The sequence below is a fragment of the Apiospora phragmitis genome, assembly GCF_038363925.1.
Source record: "Apiospora phragmitis strain CBS 135458 chromosome Unknown utg000005l:1.0-4161743.0:1.0-4166827.0, whole genome shotgun sequence".
Classification (NCBI taxonomy): Eukaryota; Fungi; Ascomycota; class Sordariomycetes; order Amphisphaeriales; family Apiosporaceae; genus Apiospora; species Apiospora phragmitis.
Window position 1 is genome coordinate 3,050,393 of NW_027117403.1, and position 27,241 is coordinate 3,077,633.

The window sequence follows — 27,241 nt, forward strand, 5'->3', positions numbered from 1 at the left end:
GAATCGCGAAGGAGGAGTAGTTGTATAAAAACGTTTAAAACGCGTTCACAACGCTATAAAATCTACGGAGAGCCTAGGTATAATTTTCGTACTTATTAAAATAATATAAAAAAGTTTAATAAAAATAATTTTAAATTATTTATTATAAAGCTATTATTTTATTAACCTTTTAAAATACCGTATTTATTTATATTATGTTTATTTTAAGTTTAATAGCTTAAATTTAAAATATACATAATTAATTTAAAAATTAAAACTTAATTACTTTAATTAATATTAGAACTATAGGAACTAAGGTTTTCTATACTACTTTAAAAAAGGTGCTACGTACCTACGCGTATAAACCCTTTTTTTATTTTATAAAGAAAGGTATATAATATCCTTTGTAACTAGTACTAAAAATAGATATAAGTAATAAAAATATAATAATATAACCTCGATTAAACCTAGAACCCCCGTATATATAAACATCTTATTTAATAATTAATGCTTTATTAATACGACGTTACTTTTTTATTCGTAAAGCTAGGTAACGTCGAAGGAATAAATATATTTAATTTTTATTTAATAGTATAAGGTTATTATAAAGGATTAAAACGCGCTAAGTTAGTTTTTTAATTTATATATATATTAATATAACGCTAAGGGCTTCTTAAGTTAAAATATAGTCTATTAAATACTTCTCTTACATTAAAGAGAGCTTTTAATAAATAGATTTTAATTCTCGACGTAATTATCGACCGTAAAGTTAATTAATAAAGGGTAGCCTTATAAATAGATTTACCGCTTGCTATGTTTTAAATAGCAGTAGAGATGTCGTTTTCGATATATAAACGTACTATTAATAAATTAGTATATATTTGAAAGAATGAAATAATTCGGATCAGAATTCGTTAAGAAATCTCTTTTTAAATCGAAATGGCGGTGGATCGTGGTGGAGGTCGACAGGGGGGTCAATTATGGGGTGACGTACGTTATATACCTAGCATACATTCAATTCTACCTTGTGTACCTGGTGGACTACGCCTCTATCCCGTTAATACATATACTAGATATCCAGCTGGCAGCCTTGACGTGTGCCTTCAATTAAGAGCTTGTGCGATTACACTATAAAGATGGTGTCTCTCGAAAATGTGTAGATTGAGCACCATCACTTAACGAGTACATATTTATTAATTTACCGATATATCAAACTACAAATCAACGAACATAGCCCGATAGCAATCCACCTAATGCGACCCGCGCCGCGCCGTCTGCCCTCCCCCCAGCGCGCTAGAAAGCGGAAAGATGGCCGGCGGCGACGGCAACTTGCTGCCCCGCCGGCGCGACGCCCGCGGCGTCCGCCGGCGCGAGAGCGACCGCGGCGAGATGAGCTCGCTCTCGGCGTAGCCCACGTCGCTCAGCGCGTCCAGCTCCTCGATCTCGTTTTGGACGTCCTCGGGCGGCGCCGCCTGGAAGACGGCCTGGATGTCGCCGTGCGGCGAGAAGCCGCTGAAGTTCCAGCGCAGGCGCGACGACCGGCGCGCGCGATGAAGACTGCCGCCCCATGCGCTCCGCCTCTCATAGTAGCCGATGAGTAAGAGCGTCGGGGCGTTGAGCGCCCGGATCAGGAAGACGTTGACCTCGTGAAACTTGCGCGAGGTCAGAACGGGTTTCAGGGGAAGCAGGAAGAGCAAAGCGAGCAGGTTGAAGGGCGGCGGGTAGGCAAAGATGGCATCACTCTTGACGCCGGCGAAGGTGAGGACGGCGCGGCGGAACTGAATCTCCGCGGGCGCGTCGGCGATAATCTTGGAGAAGATATTGGTCAACACGGCGACCATGATGGTGAGGAACAGCGTGTTGCCCAGAAAGGCGAAAGCCGTCATGAGGGCTGGTCCAAGAATCGGGTGGAACTCGGCGCTGTGGTCGATCCCCGTACCATCCAGACCGAACCAGATCCACAGCAGCCATTTGCACACCGTTGCCCATGCTGGGTTCTCGTCGGGGCGGAGGCGCTGCTGTTAAGCCAGAGAAGTGAGAGAAGAAACCCCGTGAAGCACCAGATAGCAAGGAAGGTGACAAGGGTGAAATCCTTGAGCATGGCGTAGATGGAGATGAAGACGATGTTATCGGGTATCGTCGCAAATGCAAGCCTTGTCAATAAGATGGGTGCAGCAACGCAGAGTGCTTGCATGCCATAACCATCGGCCATGGACCCTATGGCGCCATCATGCAATCGACACGCGGCGTAGACTCCGAATATAGTGATAAAAGCGATATCCAAGAACGACCAAAGGGTCTGGGAGTAAACAGTCCATCCGTGGTCTATCATTGATGCGAACTCATCGACGCACCAGCCGCTCGCGTAAATACAGAACAGATACTCGATCACCGTGGCCCGAGGGCTGCTGCGATGCATCATGGTAAAAATATAAAGACACACCAACACCAGGAATTGGGACAGCTCAATGAACTTTCGCACACGAGGCACCGTGAGTCGAGATTGGTCAAGAAGGGGCGCCTGTCTCGGATCATACAAAGAGATGGGGCAGCTTTCGTAGTGATCTGGGAGGATATCGATAAAGCTAATAGGCGTGTAAACGACGCGACCCTCATACACAGCATCAATCACCTTCTGGCACGCGAACGAGCTGACGAAGACCTTGCTCTCGGAAATGATGGCCAGCTCCAGCGCGGTAAGTCGACGTTCTGGTGTCCCATGGCGCTTCTGGATCGGCCATTGGCGATGGCGGTGCTCGCTCTCCACGTCGCTGGGCGCGCCCTGGAACGGGTCGAAGCCGCTGACAAGGATGTGGGAAAGGAGGAGCAGACCGATCGGCCCCGAGTGCTCCTCGTGAAAGCGTCGCAAGACACGGGTGGCTACCAGTTCGCATAGCGCAGCGCGGGCAATGCTCACGGTCTGATGGGCCGTGCTCGACTGCTCACGGAGGAACTGAATGCGATTGGCCAGAAGACAGTACACTAGCAGCGGGCATCAATCAGCGTGTGTTCGCCATGGAAACCAGGTAAGGATTGGCAGCGATTACCCATCCATGGGTCATCTGGGTCGTACAGGCGATTGACGAGCGGCCGGACGACGACGACATTCATCCGGGGTTCTCGAAGCTGGTCGAGAGTGTATGGATCATCTGTGATCTCATCGTTAGGACATCGCTAAAAAAAAGATAAAAAGTACGAGGCTTTCTTACCCAAAGTGGCTATCATCAAGCGCCGCACACTGGGTTACACAGCAGGTATCTTAGCGACGGCAGCATGATGGGTGGGTGGCTGGTGGCGGTAAGTAGATGAAGTTACCGGTGTATTGTCTTGTAGACAGACGGACTGTCGGCAATACTGCTGTTCCTGGTGCTGCCGCTCTCACCGACATTGCGCTGGCTATCGGGACGGAGGTTGGAGGCTGTCTCCAGGTCGATGGAAGACTCGTAGTCCTCGAATCTGGGGTTCTGGCCGCGTTGGGTCGGGCTATCGCTGTTGGATCTCCCAAGCTCGAACGATTTGGGGCTAAACAGGTGGAAGTCCGACATGCTATTATTATTATGCGCCACACGGCGGAGAAAACAACGACTCTTGTCGAGTATTCTCAACTCCACGTCAAAACGCGAGAGAAAAATATTAGAAATTTCTAGATATGTATATGAAGAAAATGGGATATATCTTTCACTTTCGAACTATTCAAATCTGAAATCCCTTGAAGTGGGAGAAAGACTGAAATCGCGCATTTGAGGAGGTGAGGGGCAGAGCAAACGTCACAAGTTTTTGAGTTTACAGCTACAGCTGCAGCTGCAACGACAGCGCTGAGAATCAAGGCGGTTGGAGAGTTCGTCTGGTTCACCCACCTACTGACTATCAAACCTTTTCGGCATCTACTACGAAACGCATACGAATCCGGTACTCCGTATATCGCAATGGAACGCTTTGAAAAGACGTTCAAATACATGCTGAATTACGCAATCAGCATCTTTGATTGTCTGTGACGACCAATCCTTTGTTGTCGCTTTTCGAGTGAACAGTGAAATTGGGAGGCCTCTGACGGGGCGGGGTTGCAGGAACAGCAAACAGCACATACACCGGGTGCACTGCTTGAGATTGGATTTTGACCCCAAGTTAGGCGTTTAAGGAGAAGCTTGCCGACTGGCTTCTTATTCGAGAGATCGACATTCCCTCCCTCAATTGCTGGAGGCTTCTTGAGATGATGACAAGTATCCAGCACTCGCAAAGCAATCGTATTTAATCATTCAAGACAGATGGAAGTATCCATAGACGTTGAAATTCATAACACTTGGCTCAATTAAACACCCCTTTGTTATTCCCAAGAATTCATGTAGACACCATTTAGACCCGAAACTCACTTCGTCCGACGCCACCACACCGCCGCCACGATGCCGGCGGCCGGGACGCCCACCATGAGGGAAACCTTGCCCACCATCTTGCCGAAAGCCAACCACCACATCAGCGCATGCGCAAAGACAAATTGCTGCGCGTCGTTGACATGAGGCATGGGCTCGTCCGGAACCTCGTGGCCCAGGAACGCGCACAGCGGCCCCCAGCCGTCCTGCACCTTGTACTCGAGCAAGCGCTCCGGCGGCACCACACTGCGCACGTGCGCGTAGTGGTCCGCGAAGGCCTGGCGGGCGGGCGTTTGCGGCGACGAGAAGTCCGTCATGGTCCGGAATGTGATGGGGCACACGAGGTCGCGGAACCGCACGAACGGCCCCGCCAGGCTCGGGTCCCAGGCCGCGACCGCCTCCCAGCCGCGCCAGCGGTTGATGGTGCCCGCTGTGCTGTCCATGCTGCGCAGCCAGGGCTCGACGTCGCGCGTCTGCAGCACGACCTTGGCGTCCGGGTAGGCCGCGACGAGCTCCTCGGCGAACAGGTTGCAGGGCACGTCCGAGACGCCGTCGTAGTCGCCCAGCAGCCGGTCGAACTCGGCGCGGCCCCACGGGGCGCCCTCGCCGTGGTACTTGGCGCGCAGGGCCTCGCCCCAGAGCGCCAGGCTGGTGCGCGGGCTCATGATGGCGACGGTCATGTGGTAGGGGTGGTGGCCCAGCTTTTGGAGCGCGTGGAAGAGCGTCATGGTGCCGGTGCGCGACATGCCGAGGCAGAGCACCCGCATCGGCTTGGTCCGCGTGCCGGGGTGCGAGTCGATGAGCCGCCTGGTCTCGGGGTGCGGCTCCAGGTGGTAGGTCTCCTTGACCTTCCGCGCATCGAACGTGTCCAGCATCTGGGGCTGCCGCGTGCCGACGTGGCCCGTGGCGGCGGGGCCGTTGGGCATTTTGGTCTCCTGGGTGTGGGTTGCTGGGATTGAGACTTTCTAGTGGAATAGTTGTGTTGGGTGTCGTAACTAACGGTCCAAGCCCTCCATAGAAGAGTTGAAATGATAGCAAGCTCGCACGGCGGCATCTTTGCTTTTTGTACTTCCAAATAAGCGTGAGGAGCTGAAGAACATCAGCCATATCTACTTCTCTGGTGCCACGTTTTACCCCCTTGACCCGCTACACTAGCACAAGTGCTTACTTACATGGGCGCCATAGGCTAGATCGTTAATGGTGGTGATATTGTAGGGCTTGGTCGATCAAGGGAATTTTCGTAATACGGAAGGAGCGACTGGAACCGAATCTCGGCTCTACATGTGCTTGCCGCCAGCATGTTGCGGATCGTGACCCAATGCACGTCTCGTTGCATGATAGCCCCGATGAGCGAGGCACGATCTCAATGTCTCCGTGCATGGAAATTTGGAATGAATGTGTCAATATGTGGTCCTTTCAAATGCATCGGGATGCCGTAGACGACAGAAACCGTGAAAACCGACATGCTGTTCATACGCATTCATAACCCGTTGCCCGAATCCAGTATCCCAATACTCGGTCAAGTTATCCATCAACCTTCGCAGGATACGCATGGCTTCTTCTTTGCTGGCTGGTGAATTGGCTGCTTGCTTAAGCACTGCTAGCTTGAGCTGTGCCTCGAGCGTGGCGGGGTGGTCTCTGCCATACAGGTGATGCGAGTGCCGGCACAGTTCTTCCTGAACACTCCTCGCCGATCCATACGAGGCTCTCTCCTCGGCCACCTCGACTTGCTTCCGAAGCTTGCTCATGACGCGCTTTTGCACAGGCTCGGAGATTCTGAGCACGCTCTCGATGTCGACCTTCGCCATTTCTTCCAGATCGGCAAGGTCTTTCCGCGATAGAGATGCGCCGCCTTCATCTTCCGGGAGCTGCGTGATGGTGTCGCAGACGCCGCGCAGAGCTTCGAGACATCGCAGGGCGAATTCGGGATTGGCGTTTGCCAGTCCCAGATACAAGATCATACGGGCAAAGTGGTGTTCAAGGCGTAGCGACTCTCCCAACCGCTCCCTTTCGGACGGACTCATGGCGAAGGCGCTTCAATCCAGTGTCTAGAAGGTTGGATAGGGTACTGTCCTCTTGCACAAGATATGATCTGAAAGTGAACAGCCAGATCAGAGACCTAATGGTCTCGGGGTAGCAGGGTTCCAGCTCCCATACATGTGCGATGAGAATCTCTTGCGACAGGATCTCGACTAAGTCTCGGCGTTTCTCTAGCAGATCTTTCGAATGATCGGGGCTGTCTTCCCTGATTGGATTTCAGAGTCGCGTTCAGAAATGCGACTGGGATGCAATTCGGGATCTGCCCATTTTGCGAGGAGGCATTGCGCGGTGATAAGTTCACGCCTCGCCAACGCAGTACAAGCGTTCAACGTGCCCCAAGTGCGCCACTGACTGCGCTCAATCGTTTCCAAGTCCCGAACGGCGTTCACATATCGATCGTTTTCACCCGGTCTTTGAACCGAGGCGAGATCAATTTCATAGCGTAGAGCTAGCAAGGGAAAGCCTTTCAACTGGGAACTGATCCTGCTCCGCAATACGTGGAAGATCTTTCGTGCATCCTCAAGTCCACTGTCATCGCCCTTTTGCTTTCCTACGAGAGCTATGACAAGGAGCGTCATGAATAGCGAAGGATGTATGGTTTCATCGTCAGACCCTTCGCCAAGGGCTTCAACCACAGTGTGCAGGCGGGCCTGGCTATTTACATAGGATTCTACTCCTAAGCAAAGGCGCCTTTTGTTGATCGGGTCGACCTTGGTGTCATATGCGTGGAAGATGTCTGCCTGACTGGCTAAGATATCCGATGCAAGTCGTAACGCCTGGTCCAGTTTGCCCCCGTGGTACATAGCTAGTGCAAGAATAGACCGAAATTGAAGGGTTTCAGGGTGGGGTATCGCGGTAAAGATTTTGAGCCATGCCCAAGGTTTCTCTCAATTCGCTTTCGGCCGAAACGTAGTCGCCACGGTCGATATAAATCTCAGCAAGCAAACATTTTGAGGCTATCGTTTGTGGACTCTCGGGGCTCATAGACATCGCAGTTTCTTCGACAAGTTGCTTGCAGGCATTCAACGAACTTATGAAACAGAAATTCATGTGAGATATCCGTGCTAAGTAACTCAAGGCTTCGATAGTATAAGGGTGGCAAGCACCCAACTTCGTTCTCATCATTTGATAAGTGGATGAACAGGTATTTCAGCCCTCGTTTACAAGGGGCCTGTAGGCCAGTAGCAGTGCACGGAGGCTTGCTCGTTGCAACCCTCTTGGGTGCTCCGTACCCCCCCATGGCAACCTGAAGCCTTCATCGGCTCGTTCACTGTCAAAGACCAAGCCAGTAATTATGCTCCAGAGCGAAAAAGGGTGTGGCCAGTGCACATACAAATAGAACATGGCTCGCTCATGATTTCCCCACAATAACTCTATCTGGGTCCTTGCGATATTGAGCATATCGCTCTCTTGCCGGTCTGTAAACCAAGTCGGGGAGATATCGCCAGGCAAAGAAGTGTTAACCACATTTGCCTCTACCTCGCCAACCTTGTTGTGACTGCTGTATTTTAGAATGGGACCGCCGCCAAGCAAATTCCATGCTTCTTCAAGTCGGTCCTGTGCCTCAGAGTAGTGGCCCAGGGATGCAAGTGCGGAGCCCAAGTCTCTTTGGATTTGTATCAAGCTGGATCTGGTCGCGTGGCATTTAGTCTCAGAATCTAGGAGTTCCTTGAACCTCAAAACCGCCTCGTCGTGATGTCCTAGGTCTAGGAAATAGGTGGCAATCCAATATTTTGAATCAAAGGCCATTCGCTGAGGGAGTATGGAACTCCCCATGGTGTTTGTGAGGTCATCAAGAGCCTCTTGGTAATTGGCACGACAACTTCGGCTTCTGGATTGTCTCCGATCTCAATAAACGCTTTACTCCACTCGATCAGGTCTTCTACACGTGCATCAACAGCGACGTAGTCCACGGGATGAACTTTCGAGACGCTTTCGCGTGGTGGAATGGACAGCTGCCCCTCGTTTGATTCGCCAGCGGGCAACGCTGTTTCCGTTGGCAATGCCTCTGGTTGCCGGAGGTAGTTGGGTGGTGAAGATGACGACTCGTCAGGTGGCGGCTGCTTCGAGCTTCCAATGTCTGGATCAGCCCTCTTTGAAACATCCTTAGGCTCCTTGTCCGGCTTTTTCGTTTGTGTGATACGAGAAGGCGGCGATCCCGGTGATTCGATGACCTCAGTGACTTCAGGAACAGCTTTCGTAATCGTGTTATGAATGCGGTCCTTCCTCATGTCATTATGGTCTGATGCGTCATCTGCTTGGGTGTTTGATGGGGCCCCATTTGACACTCTCCTTAGCATATTGGGCAAGATGCACTTCTTGCTGCGGGTTCCTGTATTAGTCGAAGGCATATAGTCCCAAGATTTCTCTGAAAGGTCTTTGATCTTCTCAATGAGGTTTCGGCTGCGTCGTGCATCCATCTTTGAGGTCGAGTTGCGGATGGTAGTATAATAGCGGTTGACATCGGCAAGTGCTTGCTCCAAGTGGCACCTCGCCCCTTCAGTGAAGCTGCCCCGGGGTGACTGAATGAAACTCAGGGGGGAAGAAGGTAACGAATACGTATTTGGACTGGTAAAGAGAAGCTCCCATACGATTACTGATTCTTTTGGGCGACGGTATATCAACTCGGACAACCACTTGAGTGTCGAGAACGTAGCTGTTTCCTTCGTCCTGGGATGGAGCTGATTCTGCTACCCAGGCAGCAATGTTATGTACAAGGAAAAGCAAAGATATGGTGTCGTTCCGTCGAGGCTCTGTGGAGATGTTCTGGACTGGCTGCATCCACACGTTCTTCTAAGGGCTTAGATGCTCATCGGATGGCCCGGCAGTAGATCCAGCCAGTCTTATGTGTTTCTTCAGCTTCCCCGACAATGTATAGGCGCTTCGTTCGATAATGCTGGGGTAGATCAAGATGGTGGTAGGTACAAATGATATGTGATTAAACGATAGGTGTTGTCATTCCATCAATTAGACCAAATGTTTCTGCCTCTAAACGCAGAACTTATGGCCTTTTGTAGAAATATCTGGGCGAGACGATTGGCAATATCCCTGTGCTTTCTGGCGATCCCCTGATCAATGCCAAGTCTTGATTGCACATATCACATTCCATGGACTCCCTGTAGATTTCCCAAGTGACCAAGTAGGATACCGTGGAAAACAACAAAAGTTTGCCTATCGCTACGCTCTTTGTTCAAAAGGTGTCTGAACCGAACTGCTGGTCCATCCAGGATACCCCTTATCAAGCGTTACATCCTGATTCCAAAGCACAATCACGTTTGCCACAAATCTCGACAAAACCGGACACTTCCCAGGAAATCCCACAGCAATCATTGAAATAAAATGATACAGTCTATTTCTACGTCGTGAATTGTATCCAATTTCATATCGGTTTTGGTTTTGCACCCCTCTGCTCAGTATTCTGGCGGCATGGCTCAATGCAACCCTGATCATTTGACCCTCTAGCAAGGATACGCCAGCCCCAGCACGATCAGATTGCGACACTGAAGCCGGAGAGTTTAACACATCTGCTGTATGTGTTTTTCCTGAACACGAACGCGTCTCATGCAAGCGTTATCTTACACGATTTATCTTCTTAACCTCAGGTTGATGGAGTTGTTTAACGTCGGAATAGGCCACCTAAATTCAATAAGTCAATCTAGGTACTTGGGTTGGGTGGGTAGGCAAGTAGGTTAGGGGCTGAGGGCGCTGTTGGAAGCTACGAAGCACGACATTAGCGGGCCAAGGGGTGCGATTAAGAATTAGCCGGATTCTATTTCGGCTTTCTAGGTCCTTATGTTTAAAAACCGCGATAAAATTAAGAATAATTTTTCAAATATAAAAGAAATATATGGAAAATAATTTAATAACTAAATTATTTAAAGCTATTTTTTCGAAAATGTTTAACTAATTATTTTATTTTATATAAATTTTCGAAGTGTACGACTATGAAGGCGGTCGAGGGAAACCGGCCAATTCTTGTTCGCACCCCTTTGCAGGCCAGGTGATATCTGCAGCGTAAGCTAATCCTGAGTCTTCATTACAGTACTTCGTTACAAAACTGTATATAACTTCAAAATATCTTAATAAGCATAGAGATTTCGGAACTGTATGAAATAGACGTTGCCTGCTTCGCACAGTAATAGATTACATTTACCAGGGAAGTAAGATGCACGCATGATAGGCATCTTCCACAGTCAGTGAGGCTGTGGCAACCCCGCCGTAGTGCTTGCGCTTGATTAGGGGAGCGTTTATTCCTTTTGATTAGCCCAAGTGCCTAACATGACCCCGCCGTTGCTTTCTCTGCTGAAGCTGTTGCTGACGTGAAGCCATCTACTCCGTATGTTCTTTAAAATCGCCCAAGTACTGTCTTGTCTTAAGTACTTGGAGTACATATATTTGCATGAAGTTCTTGATCCCCGACTGGCATTATACTCCTAACCTACTCGCTTATATGAAGTCGCCGCTCAACAATGGCGGAATATGCCTGTCATCAAGTTGAGGAGCAGAAGACTCGCGCTGTGGGTGCGGGGCAGTGGTTGGTCCACCTGTGCCAAAAGGAAGGCGCTCTTGGTCGTGCGCTTACACCCTTGGAAGCGAAAAAGTTCAACGAGTTCTTTGAGCTATACGTCCAACATGAAGCATTCAAACACTACCATGTTCAGGCAGTACACCACAGTCTCTCCGGCAAGGATTACCGCCTAGCTCAAGAAATTCTGGCCAAAGATGACACCAAAATGTTGCTCCGCGACGATCCCTTCGCGCTCCAACTTGCCATCAAGGCTGTCCGCATCGAACCCAGCTTTCTGGACAAGTCGATAAAGGAAACCGCGCCACAACTCCTCGACACAGTCAAGATATTGATGGATCATGGTGCAGTAGCGAACTCACTGGATGAAGATGGGCATTCCGCCTTGTTCTATGCGTGCGTGTTGGGTTACGCTGAGCTAATCACGTCGCTCTGTGAGTCGGGCGCGGATGTCCACACCACCCATCAGCGACGTACACCGGTCCAAGTATGTCGACTAAAGGGGAACACCCCGGAAGCGGATGAAGAGGTCCCAGATAATGTCAATCTTCTCCAAGTCACGCTCGACGCTCTTACCTCTCCCCAGAAGATCCTGGACTTTACTTGGATCGGCTACCCTCCAGGCATGAATTACGACTACTATCTTTGGAAGCTTGACCTCAAGACCACTTGGGGCGCTATCATTCTGGAGCTTATACGGAACGGTCTAAGATGCGCACCGAACGATATTGGGCTCATCAAGTTACTGCACGTATTTTGTTACCAAGGCGCACTTATTTCCTCACACCTCTGCTCGAATTTGGAGCCTCCATTGATGCACCTGATCACCGTCTGATTGATGAGACTGGTCGCGAGCATGGTGCTTGCTACGGGACGGCTCTACACGCTGCTGCTGCCAATTGGCAAATCCCGGCAGCACAGAGGCTGTTGCAATATGGAGCAGATCCTCGCGTGCTGAGCGCATGTCGCCCAAGTTACTCAACGTCACAGGATCTCACACCAGTGGGGCTCGCACTCATCACAGTAAACGGAAATGACAAACAGGAAAGCCGCAAAGCACTGGAGTTCTGTGAGGTAATGATGCAGCCCGAGGCATCGCTTGACCAAAAGGACTATCTGGAGCTTCTCGAATTCTGTGCAAGGCGGAACTGCCTTGGTTTTCTACGCCAGCTCTTGCAAAGAGGCGTCCGACCGGAAAAAATGCCTGACACAAGCAGTCTTGATGTGATCATTCTGCTCCTAGACCACGGCGTCGAAGTAGATCCCCCAAGCCTACAAAGGAAGGCTATAGAGCGCAATCGAGTGGCCATACTACGCATGAGTGTCAGGCAGCATGGCGGCTTGCTTCCATCTGACCCGGAGGGCTGGGGATCCATACTGCTGCGGATGGCCAGAAAGCGATCTGTGGCTAAGAAGATGTTAGAGTTCCTGATTTCCGAGTACCCCGGTCCGCATGTCGACTCCGTGCTAGAGATACGGCGTGACGGCAAGGCTGACTCGACATCTGGCAAAACGAACTTGCTCCAAATCGTCCTTGAGGTCGAGGATGCGGAAGTCGTCAGAATCGTTATGGAGGCCGGCGCCGATCCGAGATGCCCAGGTTTGCCTGAAGATGGCTTGAGGGCATTCCAAAGGATAACCAAGACAAGCAAAATGACTCCATACAAAGATGACTCTCTACAAATCATCCGGCTACTTCAGGACAAAATGCCTGATGGGACATCATGGATTCCACCCTCTGTGTTAGAAACAAGGGCCAAGTCAAAGGAGAATATCGACACATAGAGGAGGATATGGGAGACAAGAATCGAGAAGCTTGTCCAAGGTAGGTGTGAAACACCCACGTTGAAGGGCTTGCAGTTGTCGCAAAGTCAATACACGGATGTCATTACGCGTGGGGCTCGCCACACCTACCCTTACGAGAATTTCACAGGCACTAGTGCCATACGGTTACTCGAACTGCTTCCGTCCACTGACCGGGCGAGTCCTGTGGAAGCTCGAATATTCCATTCCGATATCACCCGTCAGCCCCAATATGAAGCGCTTTCCTACGTCTGGGGTGACCATTCTATAGTAAGTTCGGGCTCTATGGACGGCCACCCCGTCTCGATCACACCGAATCTCCATTCAGCCCTCGTTCATCTTCGACATGAGGTAGACGTACTCAAACTCTGGGTTGATGCACTCTGCATAAACCAAAGCAACACTTCAGAGCGCAACCAGCAAGTGGGCATCATAGGTGACATCTACCGGCGCGCGAACAATGTCCTAGTTCGGCTTGGTGAGGCCGCCGACAATTCCCATATGGTGTTTGCTCGTATCAGAGAAGTAAAGCTTAACATCATGAATCAGGCCCCATCGACGGATCAGGAGCGTCAGGCGTGGATGGCATTAATCACGAGACCTTGGTTCTTTCGAACCTGGGTTATCCAAGAAGTGGCACTGAACTCACAAAAAACCATCATCATATGTGGAGATGAGTCGGCACGTTGGAAAGGTTTAGGGTCGTCTGCCAGCGATATATCCAGTGGAGCTTCAGGGCTATCTCGGGTATTGGATCATGCGAAGAGCAACGGTTACCATCCGATCGGTGGTGTACACTTCGACAGCCGCAAATATTATCTTCGCGTAATGGAACCCGACAGCGATCCCGTCGAAATCATGCGGTATAGCAGGATGTGCCAGTCGAGCGACATCAAAGATAGGGTGTACGGAGTGCTGGGCCTGTTTAAGCCCAATTTCATGACCATCGACTACAAGTTGCCCGTGGAGGAGATATTCCGGCGCTTTGCAGAGGCTTCCATTCGATTGAAGGGCAATTTTTTCATTCTACAAGCGAATGGGTCTTAGCGACACTTATCATCTCTCCCTTCCTGGGTCCCCGACCTGTCTAGTTCCACACCTCTCGGCACACTTCCCACGACCTATTTCTCCGACCACGCCAGCCGATGTGAAGAGTTCATCCTACGCCAAACCGATGGGACTATGTATACCATCGATGCAACTGGTTTCCCGCTGAAAATACTACCAGGCCTGGACTTTCGAGTTGATGGTGCACTAGTGGTCCGTGGGAAACTGGTCGACACTATCTCTGCCATCGGTCCAGAGCTCCCTTCGGGAGCCGCCTATGCCCCAAGGCCTATGAAGGAGGGTTCCGATCCAGACCCCTACTCATTTGCCCACGTATTCCAGCAGTGGGAGTCATTGGCAGCGTCCCTCATCCCGACCTGGGGACGATTCCTCCCCAGTTCCGTGACCGACGCCTTCGCCGTGACGCTGGTGGCCGACAAGGGTGATCTGGAGGACACGTGGGGCCGACCGGCCTGCGCCTTTTCCGAGCACGCCGACGACTTTGCACAGTGGTATCGGCTGTGCCGGCACAGGCGTGCTCGAGGCCGCCGACCCGGCCGGCTATCTGCGCGACGTCGAGTTCTTCATGGACTGGGCCGGCACCGAAGCCCAGGACGCGGCGGAGGCGCTCCCCGAAGGAAAGCTGCCCTGCCGCCTCCGCTGGTACCGAAAATATGTGGAGTACACCATCTACGACCGGCGCTTCTTCGTCACTGAGGGCGGGTCCATGGGGCTGGCGGTGCCGGGCGCCCGCGTGGGCGGCCGCGTCGCTTACATACCGGGCGCATACCAGCCGTTCGTCTTTCGGAGGCGTGAGGATGGGGTGAGTTGGACTATGCATGGGGATTGCTACTTGTACGGACTGGACGTCTTTGCTCTGTTCAGAAATGATCAGCACGTAGTAGAAGAGTTTGTCATTCACTAGAGACCGTTCTCTGGTCTTCGCAAGGTACAGGGCCAGTAATTCGGGGCACATGTTACAGCATGAAAGAGTTGGAATAGGGCATTCGGGGTATTTCTCGTATTGGAAAGGCTCATTACGCGGTTGCTACTAATTCTTACCAATCGACGGGGACTTTGGAAGAGATGGAGGATGCCTACAGTAGGAGCCAGCTTACCAACATCATCTTGATACTATATCACTTATCAATTTGATCAGGGTATCATGATGGAGATGCGTGTCTGTATATTGAGCAGAATGAGCCAGCTTCGATGGGCTGTCTCAGCAAAGAAGTGGTGTCTGCCTCTAAGCGCACGTCTATCTGTCTACCGAATTCATATAAGAACGCCACTTAAAGTAGCGCCGGTTTCTGGAGTTCCTGGAACGCTGGCATGGCCGGGGAGAAGGCGATTTTGGTGATCGTTTTGAGCGCCGCGACCGTCAGCACCGGGAAGGCCTGCTGTAGCTCGTTGGATGCATCGCCATTCAAGACGCCCCGCACCGCCTTCCGCTGCAGCGCGGTGCTCATGTTATCGTGGAGTTTCTTCAACAAAACGGTGTGAGCATAGACCGCGGTTACGCGCAAGCGTCCGATCTGGAGGTAGTGGGCGACAAGGAAGACGCAGAAGCACATCCAGCCTGACGTGGTTCCGTTGGTGAGAGACAAGGGATCTTTGAGATGACATACTAATTAGCAAGCCGATCTATCTGCTTTTGGGATTCGACGAGAAATAGATTTGTGTATGTTACTGACATTTCTCTCCGTAAAGAAAGATCAATGCCATTGCCATCACGTCCTGCTATAAGTCCATGAGATACACCGTGCCATCTCTGAGCTCGCTTGACACGCCAATGCTGGCCCACATAGCCTCATCATTGGCCTAGTTATGAACGGATTAGCATTTAACATTTGAATAAACATCGACAAACAAAGTTGAGTGCTTTTAGAATTTGGGGGGAGCTCGTTTGATTTACATTAGAAATGCCCTGGAACATGTCCTCATTCGAGCTGATTTGTTGCAAACGATCGAGCGGTGGAGGAAGAATCTGAAATTATCGCAGACGAGTTCGATGTCGAAGTAGTTGGTTGTCTTAAGAAGATCAAGGTCGGCCTGAAGCGACCGCGGGGGTACCGCTCCTCCGTAAGTCCACCCGGACCATTGGCGGGGGCGTCCAGCAACGGGAGAGGCATGTTGCTGACGTCGGACGGTTGCAGAGACCGGATGAGGCTGCGGAGACCGGATGAGGTTGCAGAGACTGGAGAGTGATACGAGACCTCCGAGGGTTGGGTGGTCGGGTGGTTCGTATGTGGGAAGAAAATTGAAGTTGTGGGAAAGCAGTTGGCGGTGGGGTTCTTATAGGGAACGACATTGTCGTCGCCGCCTAGCTGAGCAGCGACGACAAGGTGGGGGCACCACCTGTGGCTTATATTCACTTGTCTGCGGAGTTGTCACAGATAAGATAGGAATTTGTTCTTCACAATGTTGGTTTAAGCCAGGACCGTGATCCATGATATAGTACCGATAAGGGGCTATATACACTGCGTTGTCACCCTTACCCCTGAATGCTGCCTTACAAAAGTGAATAGCCGCACATCTGGTACATGTTTGGTGTGACACCCTGGTCCAGAAAAGGTCAGAAGACCAACGGGGAGCTTTATAGCGATTCGCACGGAATACTAGAACTACTCTTTGAGTGATGATGGCTATGGCACGATAACCCCTAATCACAAAAATCAACCAACTATTTCCACAGTAGAAAGTGCAGTCGCCCATAATAACAGGAGACACGACACTCCATCTAGCCCAAGTCACAATGTCATCATGCACGAGTTGAAACCACTCATGTAGAGGAAAGATAATTTTGGGTGATAAGTGATCATGTCTCACAATAGGCGCGACGAACTGCTTCCTCTTTGATGCCATCATAGCCAACGACAGTGAATTTGCGACAAAATCGTAGTAATAAGATAAAGCAACAGCGGCTTGAAGTAGGTGCCTGGAACCTGAAATCTTCGATCAACTGAACCGAGTCACATACAGTCTTTGGCTTTTAGAGTAAGCTCTGAATGTAAGTGCACAGAAAACACATGAGTTCTCAATATCATAGCCACACATTGATTTGGTCTGTGGATTGAGCACCTAGGTAATTTTATTCGACGGGGACTTCAAGGCAGAACCACGCCCTCATTTCTGCGCAGGTGTGGCCACAGACAATGAAGGTCAATATGCCCAACTAAAACCAAGAACTTACCTCTGATTGAACGGTGACTACTTATGCTTCAAATCTTATCATCTAGGGTGAAACTAGACTGAAGGAATAGGTCTGCCAGACCTGCATTCAGAGGCTGGGCCTGCTATCATAAGAGGATATGTTGCGCAGAATGTTGTCGGTTTACAGTTACTACGAACGATTGTGATAGGGTGGATTCGCTTCTTGGGACCGAAAGGGGCAAACGCTAAGGGGCAATTTACTCCGTTCCAAAAGCAGTAATAAAAATTCCGTCCGATAAGCGAAGGCCTGGCTTGAGGAGAGCCCCATACTAAGCACAGGTAATTAACTTCACCCAGTACCCTTTCAAGTTCGTTGACCATACTCCGTACTTGAGTGATAGTCGGTTCGTTATGATATACGTTCAAATTCTGCGTAGTATGCGGTCTAATCAAATTCATCTACCTCGAACTGACAGTCGGGCTACCCCACCGCCAGTTGCCCAGGTTCTTGGGTGCGGAGATTTCATGACACCAAGCCCGGCTAAATGAACCCGGCCCACACTTATCCAGACTGGTATGGGGTTCCTAGGTGCGCTGATTCGGGGTATTGGCTCACGATGATCACTCGCATTGGGCCTTTGTTCCGCCATCTTAGGATACAAATAAGAGGCAGTGACTACTGGGATGTGGCGAGGGGGGGGGGGAAGCTGTGTCGAATACCACATCTTGAATTGAGGCAATAACAGCCAAAAATGAGTTGGTCCTCGATATCACTACTAGTGACGGCGCTCGCCGTCAAGCTCCAGCCATGTCAAGCACAAAATTCGACGTACTACAATCCTGTACTCCCTGGCTGGCACTCTGACCCATCCTGCACCCAAGTCAATGGGACTTTCTTCTGCGCCACGTCCACCTTCATCGCCTTCCCCGGCATCCCCATCTACGCCTCGAAAGACCTGATCAACTGGAAGCTGATCAGTCATGCCTGGAACCGCGAGAGCCAGCTGCCCGGCATAAGCTGGAACACGTGGGGCCAGCAAGACGGCATGTACGCGCCGACCCTGCGCCACCACGACAACGCGTTCTACCTGATCTGCGAGTACCTCGGCCAGTCCGACAGCATCGTCGGCGTGGTCGTCCAGACGCCGGACCCCTTCGACGACGCCGCCTGGAGCGACCCGGTCCTCTTCCGCCCCGAGAAGATCGACCCGGACCTGTTCTGGGACGACGACGGCAAAGTCTACACGGCCACGCAGGGCATCATCCTGCAGGAACTCGATCTCGCGACGGGCGCGCTCAGCCCGCCCCCTGTCAGCCTCTGGAACGGCACGGGCGGGGTCTGGCCCGAGGGGCCGCACATCTACAGGAAGGACGGCTGGTACTGGCTGCTGATCGCCGAGGGCGGCACGGCCACGGACCACGCCATCACGATCGCGCGGGCGCGCAACATCACGGGACCCTACGAGGCGTACGAGAATAACCCGATCCTGACCAACCGCGGCACCGACGAGTACTTCCAGACGGTCGGACACGGCGACCTGTTTCAAGATGCGAAGGGCAACTGGTGGGGAATGTGCTTGGCCACGCGGTCCGGACCCGGGTTCGAGATCTTCCCGATGGGTCGCGAGGCTTCCTTGTTCCCCGTCACCTGGGAGGAAGGAGAGTGGCCAGTCCTGGAGCCCGTCCGGGGCAAGATGAGCGGCTGGGCATTGCCCGAAACCAGTCGGGATATCCCGGGCGACGGACCTTTCATATCAGATCCCGACAAATACGACTTCATCGAGGACAATGCGGTGATCCCGAAGCACTTCTTGTACTGGCGCGTGCCGCGCGAGGACACGTTCTCCGTTACCGCAGATGGCCTCCAAATCGTGCCGAGCCGCAACAACCTGACGGGCATCCCCGACTCGAATACCGACGGTGTCCTCAGCGGTCGACAGGGCCTAGCCTTCGTCGGGCGGCGTCAGACGGATACCCTGTTTACCTTCAGCGTCGACTTGTCCTTCGCTCCGACTACCCCGGGCCAAGAAGCCGGCATCACCGTCTTCCTGACCCAACTGAACCACATCGACCTCGGCATCGTGCTTCCCGAGCAGCAGGAAGATGGTGCTTCCAGCAAGCTCTCCTTCCGCATGCAGAGCATCGGCACCGTCGCGGCCCCCGAGCCGAAGCTCGTCGAGGTGCCGAGCGAGTGGCTTGACGCGCCCATCCGGCTGGAGATTCAGGCCGCGGATCCCACCGAGTACACTCTCTCAGCCATGCCCGCTTCTGACCCGGATGCACGAGTGGTCATCGGTGCCGCTTCCGCTGCGCTCGTGAGCGGTGGCGCGGGGAATTTCGTCGGGAGCCTGGTGGGTGCCTACGCGACGTGCAACGGGCTGGGCAGCGGTACCGAGTGTCCCGAGGGCGGCGTGGCGCATTTTACGTGTTGGAGGTATGCGGGGGTTGCGCAGTACATCTCAGCGACCGAGAGTGTTCCCTCGAGATGAAGTGACTATTGATCATGAGCTTGGATATACAGACGTAAGGCTGGCGACAATTGCGTATCATTGGATGTCTAAGTAGCCTGCAGAATAATAAAAAGAGGTGCATGTTGTGACAATTGACCACCGGCTCCTGCTGTTATATTGGCAGTATGCGATGTATTTTCACAAACCAAAGTAAAGTGCCTGAGATATCCTCACCGATCCAATATTTTAGCAAAAGCTCCGTTTCAGTCTCGTTCAGTATTGAATCCTGGATTGTTTTCTTACGGCTCAACTGTGGTGAAACCGCATGCAGTCATCCCAGCGACACGTCATGCGGTCTTTGCTGTGTTTTTCGGGCAATCGCCTCTGCCGGCTTGCTGTGGTCTTGACATGTCTGCATCGCAAAATTGCCAATATATGCCTACATCGTCACAGTTCAGCCCAGCAGATGTCATCGTGCCACATGTGGCGTCTGAGTTTCCAGTGAGCCACCGACGCAATGTATTCCCGAACCTTAAAGCGACTTCAATTGACGGGACGGTGAAGTCGCCGGTTCCTGGTTCCAGATCCATGTCTGCAACATCCTCTTTTTATTGATCTTGGGTAGCATTCCATCCAGGCCTAATTCGAGCACCATGCAGTTTCGTCTTCTTTTTTCGGTGAGGACTAGGACCTCTAGGGACTCCTCGCGACGATCCGGATGACTGCGTCGCATCTTACGATGTCGTGCATGTCTCCGACTCTCATTCGGGGGGCTATTGGCTCCGCAATTCGGAGATAAATGATTCGTACAACTCATCATCATCATCGTTTTCTCAGGGAAACGACGTCCTCTTCCTGTCCTCTTTTCCCGCTTCCTTGACACGTTCGTTTGCTGCACCTTTCTCAACCGAGATGCATCCCAGCTATCTTCGCACATCCCCCTTATTGGCAGGACCCACGTCTGCATTGCCTTCAGCCAAGTATCTGGGCACTGATTCGTTGGAGCCATTGGGTGGGAGGAGTTTCTCCGAGGCCATTCACAGGCCCGACAGGTTGTGCTGAGGTGGATCATCGTGAGTGATGTGCTTTAGGGTCGCGTTTTTTGGCCCCCAACTGGTGGTTGGTCAGTCCTGTTCATCCACTTAGTGAGAGATGATGAGGGAAAGAAAAGTCCGACCGATACTGGCAGCAAAGCATCGAAGTCAGTCAGCCCGCACGCACGATACAGGATTTCCCTGAGAGCCATAGGCATCAAAGGACCTTGCAAATCCCGGATCATGCATTGCCATCTCGCATTAGCGCCCATTTGTGGTGGCGCCCGTCAAATCCGTCGTATAGATTAGAAACAAGACGGGACTGCCATGTTTCCCCTCGAAACAATTACGTGGTTCGGGCATCTGCTGCGGCAGAATTAGCGCGGCCGCTCTATAGGCTGCCCATATGTCTCAGACAAGCTTCACACGATTGGGTTGGCCGAGGGGTCAGATGGCCCAGCCAATCGTCAAGTGACAACCTCCACCCACACTCCCTGCAGCCGAAGAGGGTGTGAAGCACACCACATGAGACAAGGAAGAAGGGCACGAACCTGACTTGGAAAAAGAAAGCTGCATACCACAGGCAAATACCTTGCTTTGGTACCTTTTTGGGCTGGGAGTTCTAGACTGGCCCCAAGTGTCAGTCAATACTACTCCCATTGCGGCCACTGACCGGCCCGTGTTGACCGATGTGAGTCGTCCCGTCACGGCGGCAAAGGACGACAGCAGATAAAGACATGGGGATCCCCCCAGCAAGGGGGCGATGCAAGACACAGAACCGCTCTTTCTCCATTTTTGTGTACGTTCCTGCTGCTTCTGCTGCTGCTGCTGCTGCTGCTGCTGCATTTGTGTCTGTACGCGCCGTGCTTTTTTGACGTTTCCTCACGATATGACCGCCCCCAGTTATTAATGCCCAACCAACCAAAACACTCCGTTTCGCCATGATTGCCCCATCACCGCCGTACCCGGTCGCCATTGCGGCCCAACCGGATCGGATTAAGCGCCAGGATTTCATCGTCCTCACACAGACCATTGTGACGCCTGACTCGACACGGACCGCGGTCATTACCCTCGGAAACGGAGGCCACCCTGATGCAGGCCCAGTCGCGACAAGCGCACCCAACGACCCTCCTCATCCTCCATCCTCAGGGGCGGCCTCCACCGACTCATCCTCGTCCTCGTCCTCGGGCAGCCTGTCGCCCGCCCAGATCGGCATCATCCTCTGCTGCTGCCTCGGCGCCGTGCTCCTGTTCGTCGTGCTCTGGTTCTGGCTGTCCCACATGCGGCGCCTCCGCGAGGCCCAGATCGCCGACAACATGCGGAGCTTCGTCAACTCGTACTACTACATAAGTGAGGACGGCGGCCTGGACGACGACGACGACGGGCCCGATGATCCGGATCCGGCGAGGCCCCGCCGCAGCGCCTGGCCCACGTGGCGGTCCATCCCGCCCCCCGTCGTGCCCACGTACACGGCGCGGGACCCGGGGCGGCAGTGGAGGGCGAGCCAGCGCGTGAGTACGACGATGTGGCAGTGAGGGATAGGGGCTGGGCTGGTCTGGGTCGAGTCGCAGATTGCTCTAAGCTTGAGTTTTGAAGAGATGAGTGGCATTGTGTAATACTTCTTTGGCTTCGTTCTTTGTTTTATATTCCAGCGGTTTATGCTTTGGAACTTGTGATTATACAAGGAGATACCCCCTTTTTCGCCGAATTTTGCTCTTTGTTTTGCTATATACCCCCTGGATGGCTTGCTCGCTGGAGTGGGATCAGGTGAGTTATATCTCCACTTATATCGAGGAACTCGAGCACGCCCTAACTTTGGTTATGCAGTTTACGTCGCGTGGCACGGGTCTGTGTCTATGTTCCGATGGATTGTATTTTGATACCGGTGCTCATGGGCGGATATTCGCAGGACAGGCAGTTTCGACAGTCCCGTCATCCCCAGGTCAGCGCCTTGTTGGCCTAAGACAGCCACGCTGTGGCAGGAACGGAAGAAACAGGCTACAAGACAGGAAGGAACATCTGAATGAGCACGTTAAACAGCTTGGAGGTTGACCGACATCTACTGGCTTCATACTGGTTTAATACTGGGTTAATAATTATTACATAACTCTTCATAGTAAAACCCTCTATATTGGCTGGCTGGCATGAACGGGGAAACCCCCATAGCGGCTTGTGACAAGATGAACAATCGTGACTTGGTACAAGATGAACAATCGCGACTTACACAAGGACGACAGGCTAGGTAAGCTTCGCAACAGGTGTCTAGCATTTTTAACGAATCCTGTGAACTGTGCGTCTGCAACTGTGTTAGCACTGGTTTCGTAATGTACTATCTCATCTGATCGTTACAAATTTAACAAAGATAACTGCTCCATGCTCCAAACAAGCCATTCCGCCCCACCTCAAGTCGGAGTTTCCAACTGAGAAGTGAATATATGTTCCTTTCTAGATCATATCGCGTGTCACATCAACTTCTACCCACTTCCACGCCTGCCCAAATAGCTCTCAATATTGGCAACAATGAAGCCGGTATCACTTGACCACCCGGACGAGGACGAGAGCATGGACAGCGACACAGATTACCGCATGGATAGCGGCAGCGACACAAATTACCGCATGGATAGCGGCAGCGACAGCGATCAAAATATGGAGACTGACAGCGATCGCGACGGCGAGAGCAACAGCGATGACGACGGCGAGACAAGTACCGCAAGCGACGACAGCGCCGATGATACAGAGAAGAATTTTCCGCTGAATAAACTGCCCAAGCCCAGTGACGTCACCGATATCAAGGTGGCTTGCGGCGATCGTTCTTGGGATTTGCACAAATCGTTCCTTTGCACGCGTAGTCCCTTCTTCAAGAAGGCACTGATGGGGGAATTCGAGGTAATAACTACCGCGCACTAGCAATGACGTATAATAACCCCAGACGACCATTCGCTAACTTCAGCTCAGGAAGCAAAGAGCAAGCACGTTACCTTTCCGGAGAATGACCCTGACGAGATTGCTGGCGTGATTGAGTTCATCTACACCGGAAAAGGTAAAGGCTTTCGGATCCCCGCCACTCATTGTATCTGCAGAATGCTAACCGGTCCTTCATCCAGTGCGGGAAGAGTTATTCAAGGGAGGAAAAACAGAGGCTTGCCTCAAGATGTACGAGCTGGGCGACTTCTTCGACCTCCGGGGCCTCCGCCAGAGAGCAGTGCAGCTTCTAGACAGAAGGTTCATACGCGGACTGGTCGTCGATGTCTGTCGGCACGCCGTCAGCCACGGGTGCGACAGCTGCGCCGCGTACAACGACGACGCCTTCGACGCGCACCCGGACAAGTTCGAGGACTTCCGCCGCGTCGTCGAGGTCGCGTACGGCGGCCACGCCGACCACCACCACCACCTGCTCCTCCCACCTACGAGCCGGTGCGCGAGCTGATCCGCGACTTCATGCGGCGCACCTTCATGCAGGCGACCAGGCTGCCCACGTTTCCGCGCGCTGCTGCGCGAGGTCCCGGCCCTGGGCGCCGATCTGTTCTCGGCCATGATTGCGGACGACCTCAAGGACGATGACGGCGCGACCGGGCTCGGCGGGTACTTCCTCGCGGCGCCCAACCTCTGCAAGAAGTGCCGGCGGGAGGTGTACTCATTTCAGCACTCTCGGATCAAGCTGCACATCCGTTCCAGGGCCGACAATGTGATTTTTTGCGTCACGGCTTATTGTGCTCGATGCGGCTGATCTTCCCGAAACACACCGGACTACTAGGCGGATATGGAAGACACTGGCGTTTCTTATGGCTGCTATTGGACGGACCTGTCCCAACATTCTCCAGACAGGGGACTCGGAAGAAAGCATTGCTGGGATATCAAAACCTCGAGAAGGGGTCTACTAATCATGTGCCGGCGAGCATAACAGGGTCTACTGATCGTGCCGGCGAGCATACCAGATTCACTGGGGCTGACTGTGCGGTCGAGCATTATTAGGCAACGCCATTTCTGGCACCACACATGCATCACTGCGACTGGCTTAGATGCCTAGTTGAGCAATTAATTCAGAATTATCACTCCATTCTTTCCTGTTGACTCCAGAGTAGAAGTCCCATGATAAACATTCTCCCATCTGCGCGTATAAGCGGGACCTGAGTCACACCCCCCTTCACCCTTTCCTCATCTCGGGCCGTATTGAACCAAGTTCAAATACGTTCAATGCCTTCAATGCATTCAATAAGTTCCAGTTATCAAGGGTCGAAATCCAACAATAAACACCCTCCTTTCGGCGAGTATAAGTGAAATCTGGACCACCACCTCTTTGCCCTTTCCCAATTAAGGGCCGCCGCATTGAATCAAGTTCAAAATACATTTAATACGTCTACTGCATTCAATGCTTTCCAGTTATCAAGGGTTGAAATCCAACAATAAGCGTCCACCTATCGGCGAGTATACGCCCTCTTAAATCATCAGCACGATGAGACCTGCCCGCACCGCTGTTCACCCGTTACTTATCTAGGACAACAATGAGTCCAGTTCAGTAACATTTAATATGTTCCACATATCGAGAGTTGAAATATTAAGTAATAATAAATATCTCCCTATCAGCGACTATACGCTCTGTCAAACTGTCAACATAATGAGACCTGCGCCCACCGACGTTCACCCCTCGTTCATCTAAAGCTGTATTAAGTCAAGTTCAGTTGCGTTCAATGCCTCCCAGATATCAACGAGTCCCGTGGCAAGTGTTCCTGTTCTATTCACACAATCATTGTTCAATGCTTGCGTGAATATAGCAATGTCCATAGCTATTTATACGCCTTTCTCCCCTCCTGGCTTGTGAGATACGAAAGGAGTATCAACTCGACAAACAACCAACCTCTCACCAAGTTGTTAGGGCGGCTCGCACCCTCTGGATTACTTTTGGTCCACGATAGTCTGCCCCGAAATTATCTATTCAATATACCAAAATGGGATTCTAAGGACGTCCAAGCGTTTCTGAATAAGTTCATCAGGCGGGTCCGGCCCCTTAACAATTACTATATTTCTCTCTTACAACCATCTATCCGGTAACCATTATCCGCCCGAACAGCATCTTCCGTCTGAACGGCATCTTCCGCATCTTCCGTCCAAAGAGCGTTTCCGTCCAAATAGCGTTTCCCGTCCGGATAGCGTTCCCGTCCCATCAGCAATGATACCTGGAGTCTGGAAAGATGTCAGACGTCAAAGTATCTTGTGGTGGCCGGACTTGGAACCTCGACAAGATCATTCTCTGTCGTTCGCCGTTCTTCGAGAAGGCCTTCATGGGAGGATTCAAGGTCAGTCAATCACCGGGATCAACATGAAGGGTCTTTTACTAATGTCATCTCAGGAAGCCCATGAGCGCCATATCACTCTAGAAGAACCCCTGCCCCAAGAGGCTCATGATATCATCTTCCACATCTACACAGGCAAGAGTATGTGCCTATTCTCCCTGATGCAAAGCCAATTATAACATCTTGATAGCTCCAACCGACCTAGAGAAGGATTTATCCGTTGGAGCCTTGACCCGAATGTTCGAGCTGGGCGACTTCTTCGACCTCGATGGACTTCGCCAATATGCGGTGGAGGGTCTTCAGAATACGCTGTCTCGCCTCGCCTTACCAATCAATGAGCTTATGATGGAGGGGGGTTGTACCTCTAAGGTCTCCCCAGAGCTGGTCAACGTTTTCTCCGAGATTGCGAAGTTTGGTTACGGCACCGATTCTGAGACCTATACACCTACTCGAGATAGCGTCCTGACCTTCTTTGCCATCACGGGTATGAAAGCCCTCAAGCTGGAACAATTTGCAGAGCTCGTTAGCAAGATTCCGGGAATGGCTGATCAGTTGTTGAAAGCCTTGGTGGGTGTGGATAACAGCCCTATCAGCAAGTTCTTTCTCCACGACCTTCCGACTAATTGCTACGAGTGCCACGAGCCATTGCACACATTCCAATGCCTTGAGTGGGAGCTATAGATGCATCCAGCTTCTCGAGATGACCAAACAATCACATGGACGCTTCAGGCGGCTTGCGATGATTGCTAATGGTATAACCTAGTCTCAAACACGGCATATTTTGAGACTTGGCTCTCTTGCAATATGCCAGCATATTCGTGGTTATAGGGGGATACAATAATAGGCGATTATATAGCCATTACGGGATGAACATTAGCATACACCTTATCTGGATAGCAGATCGGCCATGTCTAATTGCGAAAATGGACATTGCTACATGAGCTAGTATCTACACATCGAGAATTACATGCATTAAGTCAATACTAACCTGCAAAGCTCGTCATCAAAGCACTATTGGAGCAACTCTTGGAATTCCTTCTGCGTAAAGCCCTTACTGATAAGAGTTTAATCTAGCGTATGCTTTGGCAAGCAAATGCATACACAATCCGCACTCATCTCCATGTTTTGGCAAGCCAATGGATGAAATGTCACAGCACTTGCTGAGCGTACAAATACCCAGTCTGCCATACAAGCAAATTAAGGGACAGGAAGCCTGCAGCTATTGGCCAGTCTCAGTACATAGGGATTGCTTCTTCGTCCTTATTGGTACAGCAGCCGTACAATAGCAAGCAGTGGGCATTGTTCAAAGTCAGCCCTTTGCTACCAGGGGATACGATGACATTATCACAAACAGTCAAAAATTGAAACAATCTGCTAGATCCGCAATAAGTCCTGGATTCTCATGGGTTATTCATGTTACTCGGGTTATTCATGAGTAACTGCTATATCTAGTAAGCTTTATTGTGAACGTGGACCACAAGTGACATTACGACGTGAGCCTTGTCGGCTAGTCGCCATAGACCGCGGGACAGCTTTTCTTTTTTCCTATAAC

The 27,241-nt window shown here is 51.5% G+C and overlaps 10 protein-coding genes across 10 annotated transcripts; 5 read left to right on the forward strand and 5 right to left on the reverse strand.

Moving 5' to 3' along the window:
* Positions 1–1,229: 1,229 nt before the first annotated feature.
* On the reverse strand, positions 1,230–3,524 carry PG994_004926 (uncharacterized protein; the record flags this gene model as incomplete). The annotated part of the gene is made up of 5 exons (XM_066856335.1): positions 1,230–1,997; positions 2,060–2,961; positions 3,027–3,128; positions 3,189–3,217; positions 3,295–3,524. The coding sequence occupies 5 exons, from the start codon at positions 3,522–3,524 to the stop codon at positions 1,230–1,232; spliced, it is 2,031 nt and encodes a 676-aa protein (XP_066718502.1).
* Positions 3,525–4,345: 821 nt separating this feature from the next.
* Positions 4,346–5,272, reverse strand: PG994_004927 (NAD dependent epimerase/dehydratase; the record flags this gene model as incomplete). The annotated part of the gene is made up of 1 exon (XM_066856336.1): positions 4,346–5,272. One exon carries the CDS (start codon positions 5,270–5,272, stop codon positions 4,346–4,348), a length of 927 nt encoding a protein of 308 aa, XP_066718503.1.
* A 474-nt stretch (positions 5,273–5,746) lies between these two features.
* Positions 5,747–6,370, reverse strand: PG994_004928 (uncharacterized protein; the record flags this gene model as incomplete). Its single annotated transcript, XM_066856337.1, has 1 exon — positions 5,747–6,370. The coding sequence occupies one exon, from the start codon at positions 6,368–6,370 to the stop codon at positions 5,747–5,749; it is 624 nt and encodes a 207-aa protein (XP_066718504.1).
* Positions 6,371–6,556: 186 nt separating this feature from the next.
* Positions 6,557–7,189, reverse strand: PG994_004929 (uncharacterized protein; the record flags this gene model as incomplete). The annotated part of the gene is made up of 1 exon (XM_066856338.1): positions 6,557–7,189. The coding sequence occupies one exon, from the start codon at positions 7,187–7,189 to the stop codon at positions 6,557–6,559; it is 633 nt and encodes a 210-aa protein (XP_066718505.1).
* Positions 7,190–8,092: 903 nt separating this feature from the next.
* On the reverse strand, positions 8,093–8,806 carry PG994_004930 (uncharacterized protein; the record flags this gene model as incomplete). Its single annotated transcript, XM_066856339.1, has 1 exon — positions 8,093–8,806. The coding sequence occupies one exon, from the start codon at positions 8,804–8,806 to the stop codon at positions 8,093–8,095; it is 714 nt and encodes a 237-aa protein (XP_066718506.1).
* A 2,049-nt stretch (positions 8,807–10,855) lies between these two features.
* Positions 10,856–15,167, forward strand: PG994_004931 (uncharacterized protein; the record flags this gene model as incomplete). Its single annotated transcript, XM_066856340.1, has 6 exons — positions 10,856–11,669; positions 11,717–12,511; positions 12,845–13,754; positions 13,806–14,219; positions 14,272–14,584; positions 15,063–15,167. The coding sequence occupies 6 exons, from the start codon at positions 10,856–10,858 to the stop codon at positions 15,165–15,167; spliced, it is 3,351 nt and encodes a 1,116-aa protein (XP_066718507.1).
* A 2,499-nt stretch (positions 15,168–17,666) lies between these two features.
* On the forward strand, positions 17,667–19,403 carry PG994_004932 (uncharacterized protein; the record flags this gene model as incomplete). Its single annotated transcript, XM_066856341.1, has 1 exon — positions 17,667–19,403. The coding sequence occupies one exon, from the start codon at positions 17,667–17,669 to the stop codon at positions 19,401–19,403; it is 1,737 nt and encodes a 578-aa protein (XP_066718508.1).
* A 1,936-nt stretch (positions 19,404–21,339) lies between these two features.
* On the forward strand, positions 21,340–21,933 carry PG994_004933 (uncharacterized protein; the record flags this gene model as incomplete). The annotated part of the gene is made up of 1 exon (XM_066856342.1): positions 21,340–21,933. One exon carries the CDS (start codon positions 21,340–21,342, stop codon positions 21,931–21,933), a length of 594 nt encoding a protein of 197 aa, XP_066718509.1.
* Positions 21,934–22,918: 985 nt separating this feature from the next.
* On the forward strand, positions 22,919–24,125 carry PG994_004934 (uncharacterized protein; the record flags this gene model as incomplete). The annotated part of the gene is made up of 4 exons (XM_066856343.1): positions 22,919–23,284; positions 23,354–23,438; positions 23,503–23,812; positions 23,858–24,125. 4 exons carry the CDS (start codon positions 22,919–22,921, stop codon positions 24,123–24,125), a joined length of 1,029 nt encoding a protein of 342 aa, XP_066718510.1.
* Positions 24,126–25,587: 1,462 nt separating this feature from the next.
* PG994_004935 (BTB/POZ domain protein) lies at positions 25,588–26,370 on the forward strand (the record flags this gene model as incomplete). Its single annotated transcript, XM_066856344.1, has 3 exons — positions 25,588–25,692; positions 25,746–25,830; positions 25,880–26,370. The coding sequence occupies 3 exons, from the start codon at positions 25,588–25,590 to the stop codon at positions 26,368–26,370; spliced, it is 681 nt and encodes a 226-aa protein (XP_066718511.1).
* Between the last annotated feature and the right edge of the window lie 871 nt (positions 26,371–27,241).